At 38.4% G+C, this 17,358-nt stretch overlaps 2 protein-coding genes across 9 annotated transcripts in view; one reads left to right on the top strand and one right to left on the bottom strand.

Annotated features, from left to right (window-relative positions):
• Window positions 1–17,358, bottom strand: part of RBMS1 (RNA binding motif single stranded interacting protein 1) — a 337,082-nt gene that overhangs the window by 266,898 nt on the left and 52,826 nt on the right. The window lies entirely within an intron of this gene.
• The window catches only part of TANK (TRAF family member associated NFKB activator), a 33,517-nt gene continuing 26,506 nt past the window's right edge, over window positions 10,348–17,358 (top strand). For 3 of the 8 annotated variants that reach the window (XM_064434728.1, XM_064434727.1, XM_064434725.1), the window contains exons 1-3: window positions 10,348–10,485; window positions 11,035–11,173; window positions 15,326–15,472. In XM_064434728.1, coding sequence (XP_064290798.1) covers window positions 15,374–15,472 — 99 coding nt within the window. In that variant the 5' untranslated portion in view covers window positions 10,348–10,485; window positions 11,035–11,173; window positions 15,326–15,373. Of the gene's footprint in view, window positions 10,486–11,034; window positions 11,174–15,325; window positions 15,473–15,996; window positions 16,168–16,597; window positions 16,750–17,358 lie in introns of those variants that run through there. The other 5 variants (XM_064434726.1, XM_064434729.1, XM_064434730.1 and 2 more) reach the window with 5 other exon arrangements.

Here is a 17,358-nt window from a genome sequence, read left to right as displayed (position 1 = left end):
TGATATACTTATTTTTTGGAGTGACTCCAGTACAAGAAAAGAGTGCAAGCATGCTACGGGGAGCTTCAGGAACTGAGGATTATTCACTGAGTCTCTGCCTACTGGCTGAAATGCTGACATCTTACACGGTATGCTGCTGGAAACAAGAAGAAAGCTTTGCTTAACTACAAAAGTGATGCCTAGGTGTCTTCTGTTTCTTTAGCTGGGGTAGAAGCATAAATAAGAATTATGTTGATCTAGCATTACATTTTGCATTTCATTTGCATAACATTTTAGCCTGGCTCATACTATGGATATGGCCTTCACTCAAGAATGTGTATCATTCAATTAACACCAATTTTCACAATCTAACCTACGGAACAAAAACCACAATTGCTTTCATTCTGCTAAGATACTAGTGGTAAAACCTAAAACCTGGTATATAGAATGATCTTACCCAGCTTCCTCACACCTTGGAACAGTCACATCTACAGAACTGATTACCTTTAGTGGTTTTGAGACAATCATCTCTTTTCCCCTTGCTTTCTTCCACAAAAGTAAAAGTTCCTTCAGAGCAAAAATCCCTAATTGATTCAGAGATCCCTACAGCAACTAGAAATTGATGCCTAAGGAAGTAAGTTTTATGCACAGAAGATTTTCTGAGTCGTTCACTTTACCTTTCCTACTTCTGCTCCACTGTATTTAAAGCTGGCCTAAACACATCTGCCAGCTGTCCAGAAAACATAGTAAAGCCCCCACTAGAGAGGAGTCAAAATACAGGAGAAATGTTCTGGGAGAAATACCCAGTAGGTGCAATTACTGATGACAGTTATTTTCAGATTATTTCCACATAAAAGGAAAAATTCCCACAGAAATGAAAAGAAACATTATATATTATATAGCAGTTGCCAAAAAATATAAAAATATAGAAAAATGCTATAATCTACTTTAAAATTATATAAATTTGCATCATTCTATGCATTATTCTATTCTATTCTATTTAATTCCTCTACAGCAAATTCCACCTAAAATTGGAATTTTATGAAGTTTTGTAACTTTGTGGTCTTTTCCTGTTTCCTAATTGCTTACAAACTATTCAAATGTGTTTAGTTATATTTTTAGCTATTTTGAATACAGATGTGGTCTAGGTTTCTCCTTGAGACTGTCCTTTTTTTTCTTCTGAAAGAATGCTCTTTTAACATTTATTTACCTTGTTGTCTATAACCAGTATGATTTTATTGACTGATTTAAATATTTTTATTGAAATTACAATAATTTTAAAAATAAAATATTTTAACCATACATTAATTTTTTTAATGCTGCATTTCTCTTGACACGATGGAAAAGAAACAGAATAATCATGTCTATGCAACACAGTTGCTATAGCCAGACGTTTGGGTTATGAGTTAATACACAACACATTGTCTGTAAGTGGCTTTATAGTGAAAAAAGAGGTTTAATACTCAAGAAAGGGAGTAAAATTATTCTTGATCCAGCCTGGTATTGCCCAAAACTAAGAAGGAGTTGACCTTTGGACTCGGGAAAGTAGAATGGGCATTGAATAAACTCTGGGGAAGAGTAAGGAAGAGGTTGTACCTGTTTTGCTGCTTTTCATTGTTCCCAAATGAAGGAATATTAATTGAGAAGTGCTGTTACATATTTTATTACATTCTGAGTACACGTTCTGAAATCCCATGAGGCCTTGTTTAAATACAAATTAATCCTAAACTACACTTAATTAGCATTGCTATAGTTAATCTTGCTTTTTCTGCTGTAAGGAAGAATACAATATCTTAGACTTTTGCTTTTTTCAAATGTTAAAATATACGATGGAGGTGAAGAAGTGATTTCAGAGCTGAATGACTTCCTGGCAGGAGAGAATCTGACAGGATGGCATTTTACTAATTAAGAAGAGTGCTGGACTAACCAGATGGGAAAAATACATACTGAAACTTTTTTTCTTTCGTTAATTCTTTTTTTTTTGTGCCACAAAACAATGTAGAAATAATCAAGGACAATGAAGGGCACACAAAGAAGAACTGGTAAATAAGGAAATTCGCTAGCATAAAATAAACCTACAGAAATCAGACAATAACCAAATAATCCTGTTTTAATAAGATCAAAAATTAAGTGGGAATCAGAAGTCACTGATATGAGCAAGGCATTTCTATGATTCAGAACTATCTCTAACATAAATGCACAGTGTGATTTCTGGCAAGTCAGTCAGGACTATATCTACACAGACATTTTAGCTTCTAAACCTAGTATTTAGATATCATGATCCTTGAAAAAAATAAATGAAGGAGTTTAAGAGATTTTCCATCTCCTTTAGAAAAAGAGGAGATAAAACAAACCACCCTAATGCTAGGAACAAAGCAAGAAATACACTTCAAAAAATCCCAACATGCTGAGTAACAATAAGATAAGATTTTTCTAGGTAAATTAAGCTCAATAAAGTTACCAATGAGTGTAAAAGAATGCAAAAAATGGCAAAATCAGAAAAGTCAAAGTGGGATAAATAGCAATGCAGAAAAAGGATGTATTCCTCTAATACATTCATAGAAAAAGAAAGACAAAGAAAATGGAGATCTGCTAGTCAGTGGAGAAAAAATATTATTAGAGATGATGTCCAAAAAGTTCATACCTTTTTTATTTTTCTTCACTAGAAGGGTCAGCCTCAATCAGCTGGCTAAAAAGTCTCAGAGACAAGGAAAGAGAACACAGGACAGGACAATAACTTAGACAAAATATTTTCAAACCAGCTGAGCTCGAACAAATTCCTTTCAGGATACTTAGAGTACAGAATAAAGACATTTTGGAGCCATTAACAACAATCTTTGAGAACTTGTGGAGAACAGATGAGCTTCTAAAAGAATGAAAAAGGACAGATGTCATGTTTATCTTTAAGAGCGGAGAACAGAAGAAATCAGGAAATTACATACTGTTCTGCCTTTCTTCCTGAGAAAAATACTGGAGCAAATAATCAAACAAGTTTCCTTAAAAACTTAAGGTTTTGTCCCGCTTTACAGATATAAAACAGTCAGCAAGTATTTGTTGAAAACTATGGTGGAAAGTCATCTGGATCTTGTTGTCCAGTTTGTTCATTGTACCTTGTGGAAAATGTGGTTCAACTGAAGAATAATTAGAGATTTAGAAAAAAAATCTGTAAGAAAGAACAGAAGGTCCCTTGGGAGGCTGTGAAATCTTTATCACCAATATAGATCTTCCAAACAGGCAAACATATGTTAGAAATGGTTTAGGTAAAGCTGATGCTGCCTTTGGCAAGGATGGCATCTTCAGAGGGCTGTTCTAGGCACCAGTAAAGCAGAAAATCAGTCAGTAAAACTGATTGTCAAAAGCAGAAAAGTGGGAATGACCTACTGCCTACTGTGCCAAAAAACATGTAAACATTGTTAAAAGGAGACTGGAACCCAAAGATTGTTGTAGCCAAGAGAGAAATATAGTCTCTGTGATCTCTCCCAATTAGTCCATGCAAAATCTAATTCTCATCTTCAGGAGATGTGACTAGAAAGGATTCAGAGCTACAGAGTATTACCCAGAGACAGCAGCTATACTTAAAACACTGCTTTTCAGCAAGCTCTACATTCTGTGTAGCAAAGTTATGTACCAGAGGCTGTAGCAGCCTCCGTGAAAGCCACTGGTACCATAACCATAAACTCCTTTTCTGATTTCTTTAGCTACTCTACCATCTGTCAACAAAGTAGGAAGAGACGGGTTGGAAGATACAAGTGTGTGAGGGGTGGGAGTGCTAGAACAATACTTTATCTGTCCATTGCTTCTGAAGAATTCGGAGAAAAAACTTGAGAACACTTCTTTAAGTTCGAGGCCATAGTGTTGGTCACATCTTTTAAAAGAGAGATTTAGAGACAGCTGTCAACAGAAAGGTAAGGCCAAGCACCAGGGAAGAAGGACCTTTGGTACTTCATTTTCTTACTCCCATTTTCTTACTCTTACTAACCTGAAATGCACGATTTTATCTTTCCTGGTTTTATGCTTCATATTAAGAGTTGCCAAAATGGCCAAAACCTGTTCAAATAAGAGTATTTTCAAATTATAAAAAGGAAGAAAAAAATATGAGCAAAATGCCATTTTGAACATGTCATTCTAGACCCTTGGTATGTATCTAAAGAAGTAAATTGGTAATTAATAAATACAAATTAATGTAAAATTGCTTTTATAAGACTGGAATTATCCTATTCTAATTCAGATCTCTGCTACAAGCCAAAATTCTCTTACATCTTTTGCTTCCAGAAAGCCAACAATAAGGGGATACAATGCTAGAAGAGCAGGTGTGTTTTCACTCAGAGGAAGCAGCTACAGATAGGAAAATGTCTTAGCAGCTGATGTATCAGAAGACTGAAGCTGTGCCAGACAAAGTGAGTGTGTGCATGTGTGTGTGCACATGCGTTTTGCCACTAATTATGCAAAAAGGCCCAAACCCATTGATCATGTGTTTCTCTCCCTACTTCACCGGGAATAAATCTTGAAGTGTGACAGCTCATCCAGAAAGTCAGAGTTATTACCATTGATGTAATTTCTGTATTAGAACTGACAACACACAATGAATATTTTTTTTCTTTATGTTTTGTACATATATTCCTGTTTACAGCATGGTAAGAACAAATATCATTTGAAAGAAGCTGGTCTGAATTTTTATTATCATTAACTCCTCTTAGCTTCACAGATGATGAGACTTTATTCAACCCAGCACAGTGTTAAAACACGATGAGCTACACAGCACATGGCTTCAAGCTTTCTTTGCTTAAAGTTGGGAAAGATTTACCACTAAATTCAGCAGGCACAGCTGCTGATTTCTGCTTGGTGCATGCAGATATCAAGAAATTTTAGTTAAAACTTGAGCAGCCTGACTGCTCAATTTTATTTATTTTTATTTTTATTTTGTTTTGGTTTAGGGTTTTTTTGGGTTTTTTTGTTGGGCTTTTTTGGTTTTTTTTTTCTTTATTCAGTTGTAGAACTTCGTTGCAATGGTACATTTTAAGACTTACAAAAACATTTATCTGAGATTCTTATTTTGTCTTGCCACTCTAAGTAGTCGAGTTTAGATCCACCAAACTCTCATAGAAAGATTGTAAGAATCAGGAAAAGTGCTTTGTTGAAGTCACAAAACCACCTTTTCATTTATACAAAGACTTAAAAATTAAAACAAGGAGTTAGAATAACTATATCACCAAAAAAAAGAAAAGAAAAAAATAACTCCAAAAACTTTTTTTCAGTACGGTGGTTTTGTTAAAAGGTTACACAGGAGAAGAAGGTCACCTATCTATTTACACAGACACACCTTCTGTTAAGCCTTGTGAGCGATTACAATGATATTATGCAGCCAATTTGTTGGTCATCATAATTCAACTAGAAACGCAATCAAATTATGCACAGCTTATTTGAGAGAAACCAGATAAAATATCTTTTAAAAACTTGCCCAAAGGTTCTATCTTTCAAATGGGTATTCTCAAAACATTAAGAAATAATTCTGAATGGATTTTCCATGATCTTCTGGGGCTTCTGCAATAGTAATGTTCCCTATACTTCTACAGAATACAGTCTTTTACAGGAGGTTGTTTAATGTAGAGAAATTCCTACACATTTGTATCAGCATGAAGTCATTAACGTAAGAACATATGCCACATTGGTTCAGACCCATCTTCTCTTCAGCAGTGGCTAGAAATCAATGCCCTGGGAAGAATGAGAACAGGGCAAGCATATGTAATACTTCCTCAGAGTCTTCTCCCAGCTGCCAGATATTTTCAGGTCAGAGAACTTCCTGAGATTGATGGAGCCTGTCTCTTTAGTTTCCCGCATTGAATCTCTCAAGTATTTACTTGTCCAATCTCCCCCTGAACCAAAATTTTCACATCCTGAACAGTTCTGACAAGAAATTCCAGAGGTATACTAACACAGGTCCATTAATGTAATGACTTTGCATCAACAGCTGTCTCCTCCTTCCCAAACTGTGGAATTCTATGACACTACAGAAACAAAAATAATACTGTGGAATATGTGGTCTTGCTGCATGACACAGCTCCCCTTTTTGTAGAAGAGGAAAAGAGGTCATAAGATTCCAGAAATTAAATGTTTCAATTCAAATACATCTTCCTTGATGTATTTGAATTCTACTTTCTTCCTTTCTTCTACTCTTACTCCACACTGAAAACCTAAATAGAGGTTTGGGATCAAGAAACATTCAATAAATGCAAAGGCTCTGCTTATCAATCATATTTTCTTATATTAGATACTGTATATAATATAGTTCTATACAAATGAGCTATCAAGATTTAGTGAATTTTAGCATGGGACAAAGAAAAAAGACCTATATAATCTAGTTGATACCATAATATCTCACTTTTTCACATTGACAGATCTAGGGAATTAATAATTATATGTTAAATTTCCTGAATATTTGCCTCTATGGCAAAAGGACGCTCATGCTAGTACATGAATTTTTCAAGGTGTTTTTCCTACATTGCTCTACAGAACTAAGTTTCAGTGGTTTGAGGGGAAGTGGGGAGACACACAACTAAAATAAAACAGAGCTTAAGGGTCTCTCTAATAAAGGTTATTTGGAGCTTAACTAAACTAAGAACCAGTGGATTGGCAATTCTTCTCAAAGAAGTATTACACTCCCCATCTTTTACTCCCTCTATATGTAACACAGGTTATATTCTATACAGAGGAATGGCATTTGTTTCCCAAAGCTGTTGCGACTTTCTTTTGGTGTCATTATCATCATAGGCTTTTTCTTCACAACATATTAAAAAGTATGTATTACATTTGACCCAACAGTTGCTCTGTATATTAACTGTTCCCACGCATGCAGGGTTGCCTGTTCATGCACTGCTCCTTTTTCATGCAGGGTAACCTTTCTCCAGGGTAGGGAGCCTCCAGAAATCATTGACATCACTTACAGAAATAAAGAATGTTGCACTGGGTCCAAAACCGGTTTGCAGGCTGTTTCTGATAAGGTCTCTGTTTCAGAGAATGACTTTCTGCACGCTGTTGCATTTAAGGAAGTTCTTCAGTTGGGTATTTCTCAGTGGAAGTTCCCAGCTAATATTAGTCATAAGAAGCACAAAACCACATTTCATAATCCTGTTGATACTCCCCCAGCAACGTAAAGATTGCTTATAGTGTTACCAAAGAGATGAGAAAAGAAAATCCAAATCTTTTGTTCCTATACTTTGCAAAGACAATGAGCAAATTAGACTTATCAGCTTCAGCATTCAGATACATCAAAAAGTATATGACATAACTTTTATGTTGCTTATAGTGCTCCAAATCTATATGTCTGCATTTTAATCAAATATCTTTTAGTTTCTGGAACTCAGAAACTAACTTTGTCTGGGAAAATTACATACTAAGGTTTACACAGGCTCACCAACTACTATTCTTGATGTTGGGAAAAAAATAATCAGCCTCAACTTCCTGCACACTAAGGAACGACAACATTTGGTCAAAATTAATCCACAGTTCTCAATTTCTGACCAGGAAAGGCATTTCAAGATCAAAACATGCCTTTTATTCTGCTAAAGAAGCGACAGATTAAAAGAACGGTGAAACACCCCAGAGCAACAGAGACTCTTTCAGGACCCAGCACACTCCTTTGGGACCACAGTCTCTGAGTTCTGGAAAAGGTTTAACATCTGACGTGAGCCACCTAGCGTCTGAACGAACGGCTACATTAAAAACTTGCAACAAACATTTTAACCTCTTTCTAGCAGAAGCCAATTTGCATTTATAAGCTTAGAGAATCATAAAAAGGAATCAGATGAAACCTTTGGTGAACTACAGCCCTTTGCCAGCTGCTCCAGCAGCAGCCTCTCCCGAAAGCAGTGAGTTCCTCCCCAGACCTCAGCGCAGTGTAACCAACGAGCACAGCGTTAACACTTCAGCACAGACTGAGGAAAACTCCTGTTAAAATACCATTTCAGAAGTAACGTAAACCAGCAAACTGCATATAGATTATGTAAGTATTTAAATAGGCTGTTTGACCCACTGAGCACACACTCGAATTTTCAAGATGAAAAAACTATCAACTTGTTAATTCCCAATTACCAAGAAAAAACAAACAAAAAAACCCAAACAAAACCCCCTCACTCTAAGTTTCTAAGCATAAGTAGTCAAACTAAGACTTTCTCTGACTCTGAACACAAAGGGAAATAAAATATTAAAATATAAGAAGCCCTGTGCCACTACTCCCAAACCCCAGATAAGTGGTTTGCAACTGTTTTTAAGATCGGTAGATTCCTAAAATCCTAAATCATTTTTAAATACACTGATATGTGCTGCCTCTTTCCAGCTATCTTGTGAGGACTACATATAGGAAAGCAATCCTGCCTTGACAATGACATCAAAATGTGAAATACTGATGTGGGGCAGAAATACAGAAAGCTGTTCCTGGAATAGCTGTAGGGAAGGGAGTACAGCAACAGAAGAGGAAGAAGCAGAAAACAAAGAAAAAGAAAGCAAGATGAGGAAGAAAAGGAGAAAAAGTAATTTAGTAATTGACTGTAGAGCATAAAATGCTCTAAAAGATCAGAGATCAAGTTAGCTATGAAATAGAGATTTTGTACTATTTTCATGGGTATTTTTCTTTTCTTCTATTTAATTTATTAAAAGGTTTGAGGTCTCTAAGATTATCAAGATGGATTTCTGTAAAGCTTGTAAAATATACATTATTGTATTGGGGGAGGAAATGTAAAGAAAGAAGGCACTAAAGAATGGAGAGGAAAAACCAGCTTCTTCTGTGCTTCACTGTGAGAGAATGTTACTGATAAAGCACTAAGATATTAATGCATGTAATTTGAAAAGTCATGTTTGTAGACAGTTGCCAGTTTTGAGTTGCTGAGTTTGAGATCTTCATGGCAAATTTACATTAAGTGCATTCCTAGAATCAAATAAACAGTTTTCCCCCCTAAAACAACTAACATGCAATGATAGTATTTCAGAGGTGGTATACATGTTATGGCTATTTGAATTCAGGTAGCCATAATTTTAGTTGAGGCGTGTTTATCAACAGACAACACCCACTTGTACTTTTCTGCACATTATCCATTTTAAATACAGCAGCAGTTCAATTATATTGCATTTATTGATCTGAATTTAAGAAATGCAGGTTACATTTCAGCTGAGATATCCATTATTATTTTAAGTGCATAAATGCTTGCCAAAACCAACTAAAAATGTAACATGTAGAATTAAAAGAGAAACAATAAAAGGAGAAACATTTTTTTGCCTACACCCTATTTTATTTTTTTTAAGACTCTGTTGAATGAAACCTTAACTTGGACATCTCAAGCACTGTCTACAAAAAAGGAAATTGAATTCCCCTTTCTTGCAAATGTGCTAAAAGAGCAAACTCTCTGAATCTCAATAGTTCATTAGGACCTTACCTGAGGTTCTTAAAAATGGCCAAACAGGAAGTATATTTTTAGGCTCATTAAGTTATCTGCCTTTAAGTCTCTTTAGCCTTAGTGCAGGCCAAAACAGACCAAAAGAGTTGTTGAAGTCTTTGCAGGAAGGATAAATTATAAGAGATATAATCTTCAAAAGAGCACAGAAAGCAACACCTGGCTACTTTTTCTGTGGCTGTGTTTGAGCTCAGTTTCCAAGCTTCCAAGGGCAGGCACCCAGGATAGGTAGGTGGTAATAGATGGAATGCAAGAGGTTGTAATAGCTGGAACGCAAGTTCTGATCTGTGAGCGTGCAAAACTGAAAGCTCTGCCCTGGAAGAAACACCACAGCTCGGCTGCATGGGTATGGTATGTTCACTGGGGTTCAGAAACAGCTGAGATTAATTCAAAATATGTAGTGCTTTTGTGCCGCTGGCTCTGTGATGGTATCCTGCGCAAGTATGCAGCAAATGCCTCATGTTCTTCCATCAGCTCCCATCCTCCTACACACCGTCAAGAAAGTTGTACTTATACATGTGACCTAAAGAGAGAAGGGCTTGTAGTAGTAGCAAAATTAAAACTGTGTATTTCCATTATATTCTTACCTATAGTATTCATCACCTGCATGAAATAAACGCAGGCAGAGAAATGCCTCTGCAGTAACCTACAACAGACCCTTCAGAGAGAAACTACCCTGAGCATGAAAAGTACGTTACAAATGTAACTATTGTTATTTACAAATACTCTAAGTCACGGGAAGAGAGAAGTAGGAAAGGGCTGTGGACGTCGGGAGCAGCACAGAGGCTGCTTGAGGGGTCTTCTGCAGCCAGACAGAAGAGGCACTGCCGGACAGCCGGAGGCGAGCGGACAGGCTCCCATCCTCGGGGACGAGGAAGGTGCCATCCCCGCGCGAGCCGGCGGCTCCGGCGGCCGCTGCCCTGCCCTGCCCTGCCCCGGGCAGCGCCCCGTCACAGGGCGGGGAGAGGCACGGCAGGAAGTCGGTTCTGGTTCCTGGGTTAAGGCGCCCAGGCAGGAGCGAGCGCCCTGTGCCGGGAGCGACCGCGGGCTCCGTGAGGCGCTCGTAAGTCTGAGTCGCTTTGGAAACCCGCGCCCTGGCGCTCCCGCGGGAGCGGCGGGCTCGGCCCGGGGCCGCAGTTCGGACCAGGGCATCCCGAGCCGGGGCTCCCGGGCCGCGCTTCCGCCCTCCTCTCCCGGGGGTGCCGCTTCCCCCTCGGCGCCGCTCGGCCCGGCTCGGGAGCGGGGCCGGGGGCGCGTCCTTTGGGTGCGGAGGCGCTCCGGGAGCGGGGAATCTGGGGACGGGATCAGCGGCTCGCTCGGGAGCCGATGGCCCGGGCGGCGAGCGCAGGAGCAGGAAGAGGCGGCTGCCCCCGCGGGCAGCGGCAGCGCACGGGGGGAGCGAACCGCAGCGCTCCGGGAATCGCCGTCCCGAGCCCTGAGCGCACGGGGGCTGCCCAGCTCCAGCGCTGCTGTGCCATAGGGGCTCCTGCGGTGTTAACCCCGCCGTCGGGCAAAGCCGGAATTGTGTGTACTCATTAAAAAACAAGGGAAGAAACAAAACACAAAAAAGTTCAATGAGCTCTCAGTCTCTTACAAATGATTACCTCAACAGGCTTCCAGTTCCCAAGATGATGGCAGTGTAACTTAGAAAATATAGCCATCGAAAAATCTGTTTTGAAAGCAGAAATATATAGAGAAGTACTTTTGATTGGATGGCACCTGTGTTCTCATCTCTCATGAAACTATGAGAGGTAGGAAAGTGTAATATGAATTAATGTGCATATACACATGATTAGCTAAAACTTTTCTTTCATAATTTAAGGTGGTTTTTGAGGCAGTATGAAAACTAGTATGAAAACTCTAGTGAGCTGTGAGCTGGGATTGCTGCAGAAATATGTTGCTAATCTTTGTGTTGGAGTTTTTTTGGCATTTGACTAAGAAAATGCATATTACTACTTCTTTTCTTCCCACCACCTACATCAGCAAAATGTTTCTGATTTTAAGCAAGTATTTTAATATAATCTGCAGGTTTCATTTGTTGTTTACTTAGAAGTTTGTCTTACAACATTAGCTGTACCCAGTGGCTATCCAGTGTATAAGTCTTTACTCAAATATGAAATTCCAGTTGTCATTGCCATAGCTGTAGCAGCATAGCACTCACAGGTGCAGGACAACCTCTGTAACTAACCTCTTCCTCTAATTCTGTCCCTGTTAGAATAAATGCAGCATTTTGTAGTGCTGCATTTCTGGTGACTACATGTTGCTGTTAATGATTGTGAAAGTCTTTAGGATCTAATGAATATCCACAGTCTAAGTTGTTAAATATCAGGATTGTCAGCTTTGAGCTGAATTATGTTCCAGCTGCCGTTTGGATACAGCATAACTAATCATAACTGATTAAAATAGCGGGGATATTTGGGTTGGGGTTTTTTGGTTTGTTGGTTTTTGGGGGGTTTTTTAGGGCTGTTGGGAGGGAGTTTTTTCCTCCTCATTGGATGCAGGGAGAAGGGTAAGTGACAAGGAACAGTTGGCAAATTCCCTGATAAATATTGATGCCTATGGAGGAGAAGCAGGAAAATGAGCCAGTTTTTCTAACTGCAAGGAGTTCTGGATATGAGACAGATAACATAAGAAGCAGTTATTTATTCCAGCAGCAGGCAACCCGGGGTGTGACTACAGAGTAGTTTAATCCAATCTAAATCTAGACTGCGGCAGTCCTGCCCACGGCTAGTCGCATGTTCCCACTGCCTCCTTGTGCTGGTAGTAGTGCTCCAGCAGCCTTGCAGTGAGCTAGCTCCAGTTTTAATTCCGAGGTTGGTTTTTTTAGGGGGTTTGTTGTTGCTTTTTTGAGGAAGTAGGGAGCTATTTTGGCATAATCAACTGTGTAGCATAGAAGTACTGATAGGGTACGGGTAAGCAGCAAAAATGCATGGCCAGAGATGGGGGAAGGCCGGCCTGTCCTCAGTGCAGACTTGTGACACTGTTACACAACTGTGACTTCATGTTACAATTCAAAGCCAGTGCTGCTGTTGAACACAGTTCTGTGTGCTTATTGCAGATTTCTGTCCCTGTGCAGACTTCCTTGTGTTATCGTGCCATTTGAAGTGGTCTGTGGATCTGACCTGCATTAAAACTAATGCAGCAAAAATACATTTAGTGTTTAGTTTTAAACTGGATTGATTTACAGATACAGTTTACAGAAAGGTTGCTCAGGCTGGAAGAAAGGGAAGGGTAATGTCAAAGAAAAATGTCTAGGGTATGGGGCAAATAAAGGACCAATTCTTCTAGTTACAGTGCCATCTTAAATTATCACTAGTAATGACTTTCATTGACCTTTCTTTGCACTGAGTCTGAATTTTAGGGAGCTACGTAAGTTATTTTTCCATACAAAGTAGAAAATCAGGCACTATGCTACAGTTCTGCCTGTTGGATCAGTTACTTTTGATACCATGCATCCAAATGACAGAAACAGTTTGTTAATGTTTCCAGTCACAATGAATGACGAAAAGGCTGGAAGTTAGGTGTAAGTTTAAAATACTGCTGTTCAAATGAAGGTTTGAGTTTGCATGAATGAAATTAAAACCTTCATTTTCTGTGAACTGTGAGTCACATGGAGCTGGAGCCCTATTCTCTCCATCAGAAGCTGAACGTATTTTCATAGATCCCATTGCACTCAGTTTTTGAAGTTGTTTCATATGTACAGGACATGCCATTTACTAGGTAAGTTGTTAACAGTGGAGGATTTCAGAAGAATGCAAAATCAATACTGATGCAAATTTCACATGCTTTTAAAGATTGTGATAATACACTTTCAGTCACTTTTAGCTATAACAATGCCCTCTGCAGTTTAGCACCTGTCCCTGAAGGCAGATCTGATTTTATTCATTGAGCTACACAGTACAGTCCTTCATCTGAAAAGGAAACCTACCCATTCAGTTAAAGGTGTGCTCCAGCATGAATATTCCATTTATTGAAGGGATACCATTTGGGGGAGGAAGGAGGTGGATGATATAGCCTGTGTTACTAACAATGCTTTGAGACACTATGCACTGTCGGGGATTATAAACTGCTGAACTGGTGTTTAGGAAAACAACGCAAAACAAACAAAGCCTTTCATGTGAAACAATGTAGGCCTTTTATGCAAAACTTGTAAACTTGGATATCAGTAACTTTTATGACATCAAAGGATCCCTTAAAAATTCCAAGTAGTTAAAGAATTCACTTTGCTGCTATTGAAGTACAGCCATGCCAGAGGTGAGATACAATTGCTTTTCCTGTAGGAACATATAGGTAAAATAAAATTTGCAGGAGAAAAAAGTGTGATGTCCATACGGTACTCTGTTGAACCTTCTAGAAAAGTCAGGCCACATTTCTGTATTCAAACCCTATGATAGGGAATATATTCAAAAGCAAGGAAACATGACCAAAATTTTCAAGCTGCGATCTTCAGAATTTTGAGCAGTGTCCAAGGCAAATTACCCTTATACTCTTCTTGCTGGGCTTATCCACATGTGACTTTCTTTAGTATTGTTTGTGGGGTATCCCTAATCCCAGGAGATAGTGAGAGATGATAGTGGCAGTCCACACTGCTTTAAATACCAGGAGAGATGAAATTGCTATTTTTTTTTTGCTGTGGGGTGGGGGTTGAGACTACACTAACTTGTTCTCTACTGTACTTTTATTATGCTAAATTTTGTTCTTAAAATTAGTATCATATATTACTATAGAAGCAAATGACCTGTGTTTGCAAAGTTCTTGAAATGGGAGTAGACATTTAATAGTGTTCTAGTCTTATGTGTCAAAGTTCATGAGCTGTAGTTTTGGGAGTTGTTACTGAAATTGTGCACAAAGCGTAAAAAGTTCATAATATTGTGTGAAAAGGTCCAGGTCTTGATAATTTGTATTGGTTGGTATCACTGATTTTTAGAGAAAAGATGTTTTAACTCTATCTTAGGGTAGCTTCTGTTGACATTTTCAAATTTGGCACAGAATAGGATAGGTTTGATTAAAACTCAACCTAACTGAGTTTTTATCTTTTATTTCTTAATGCTGATGGGAAAGATGTGTGCTAAAGTCTTTACAAACAATTCCGTGGGAGAGGGTATCGTTGTCAAGGCCTTTGAAATTGATCTTAATGTCTTTGCCAACTTCAAGCAGCAAGTTTGTTGCACAGCCCAGACAGTTTGACTCCTGAAACAGACAAATGGGTCCTTACAAGCCTGAGTTTCTGAACTTCGGGTTAAAATGACAGGTTCAAGGGGGAATATGTGGTAGGGAATTCGGGAAGGCAGTGCCTTCCTAGTACCTCAGCCAGTGGGGTAAGGAAGAGGGCAATGTGCAGCTGGGAGTTCAGGATAAAATGAGGCTGTACCCTCCAAAACCTCAAGAGAGAAAATCCCACCGGTGTGTGCCCCAAGGACTCTCTTCCTCCCTTTATTCTAATCAAGTTGCAGGACTCTGTCTCTAGACACTGGCTCACTGGCTTTTCATAGCATGATTTTTCCACACAATTCCAAAAGCTGAGTTTAGCTTTGGTCATTAATGCTGTCTTTATTTCACAATTATGCAAACATTAAACTTATGGAAATCACATAAAATCTGGTAACTGGTAATCTGCACCAATTTTAAGTCTTAGTCTTAAACACTCTCACTGCAGATACATTTACACATTCTATACACCCAGAATTGGATTAAGAGTTAAGCTGCTTTTGTTTGTCTTTTGTTTAAACCTATCCCTGGACATAAAATTAAATGTTGAGGTGAACAGAGCTATGCTGTTAATGGTTAAACATACTGCACGTAACAGTTGAATACAACAGTGGTACAAGTCATGGTATATATGTTTTTAGTTATATACTGCCATTTCTTAGGGTTCTCTCTTTTTCCGTCTGATTACTTTTCAGGTCTGTTAACTTGACCATCTTTCCAGTGATGAAACAACATTGGGAATTATGGACAAAAACATTGGAGAGCAGCTTAACAAAGCGTACGAAGCCTATCGACAAGCATGCATGGATAGGGACCATGCCGTGAAAGAACTACAGCAAAAAGTAGGTGTTGGAAGCTGAATTCTATCTTTAAAGCCATCCTTCCCATGGAGGATGGTAGTACATGTAGATACCAGTTTCACTTTAGCTATGCACACTTTAGTGCATCTGTTAAAGTTGGAAATTGCCATTATGAAACCATGTCAGTACACTGCAAAGTAACTCATAAGGGTTTGAATTTAGTGGGTGGGTTTCTGGTTTTTGACACTTTTTTTTTTTTTTCTATTTTTGATGGTTTTAAATGTTGGAAAAGTGTTATCTGTTTTGGAGGATTAATGAATTCTTCTATTGTAAACACAGCAAAGATGTATATATAAAATTTTCCTAACTTTAACAAAATACTTTTTGGAATTTAATTTACATTCTTGAAAATTAATTGTTTATATTATTAATGTAAATAGCTTAAATTAAACAAGCTTTGTGACAAATATACCTGAAAGTTGCTAGAATAAGTATTCCTCTTTTAAAAATAACCAGTACATTTATTCTTTAATGAAGTAACAGAAAGTTTCTGGAGTCATTCTGACCAGTAAGAAGCACCTTTGAAGTTTTAGTTAGTCTGTTGCAGAAAACGTTAGTTCAGTTAAACTCCTCTAGAACTTCTCAAGTAGGACAGCATATTTCAAAGCTGTTAGGTTTGAGCTTTGTCAGCCTTTTTATCATGCCTATTCTGCCCAGCAATGGCACCTCTGTTACAGGCAGGCTTGAATGTTTTCATTTCTACAGGACTTTCTGATACTCAAGAGAGCTGCTCGGCTGGGACTTACCTCAGGGGCCAATAAACCATATTCCATGTCAAGTTACGGAGCAGTAATAGAATAGGAAGCAGGGAAGGATCTAATAGAGAATATTCTGATATCTGGGCCAAATCTTGCCATCTCCTTGCATGGCAAAATAAACTAGCCAAGGCATCACAGAACAAACACATTTCAAGTCAGTCATGTGTGCAATCATCCACTGTACAGTCTGTCTCTATTCATAGACTTGCAGCAGTGCTGGTGTAAATCTGTAGAGGTCTCTTTACATAACAAGCATAAGTAGTGTGATTTTTGTGCTGAAATTACAACTAATTAACCAAAGGGAAGACATTTTAGAATGTTTAGGGATCTTTTAAATTCTGTCTCTTAGGGTGAGCTATTAACTATTTGAAGGAAAGCCAGTTAAGTTAGTACTCCTGAATAATCTAAAACTACATGAAAGAATCTTCTGACCAAGAAACAAGGCATCGAGTACAAGATGAGACAGTCCTTCCAAGGTCTACGCAAGAAAGCCAGAGAAGTGTGAGATCATCAGTGCTAAGTGAACTAAATGCTTGCAAGATTGCTCTCTGCATTTTTAATGGTTCAGAAATGTAAAATTTAAAGCCTTTCATAGAGGATTACTAACAGTTTAAATCTTTGTCCTAATCAAACTTTCAGTAGTTGAATTTTATGATTTCAAAAGAGAACAAAAGTATTTTTTCAAGAGTTGATACTAAAATTACTTGAGTTTTAATATTTATGTTGCTTTTTTTGAACCTAACTCCTCTGTTATTTGAATGACCTTTGTACAGTGCTTTACTCTAGTAACTTCCTCTGTTCATTGTGTGGCCTCCACACACTGTTGGATTGTCCACCATGCTGTTGTTAACAGTTTACTACTTAAGTTACCGATAGGCCACTTGTTTTGCCAGTCTCTAGAGCTGGGAGCCATGTCAAGCACACAGAAGCCAGAGTCATCTCGGCCAGATGGTGTTTGATACAGATGGATGGTTGGTTGTCATGCAGATCTTCTAGTTGGTAACTTGTTGCTGCCATCTGACTCAAGGAATAATTTGTGCACACTGGCTGTCAAAAGCATCTTCTCTTCTGTCTGTTTTAGCTGTCATGTCTGTGCTCTGTACAGAAGTG

This window comes from Passer domesticus, chromosome 10 (assembly GCF_036417665.1).
Source record: "Passer domesticus isolate bPasDom1 chromosome 10, bPasDom1.hap1, whole genome shotgun sequence".
NCBI classification, from domain to species: domain Eukaryota; kingdom Metazoa; phylum Chordata; class Aves; order Passeriformes; family Passeridae; genus Passer; species Passer domesticus.
This window is presented reverse-complemented; position numbering and strand designations above follow the sequence as displayed.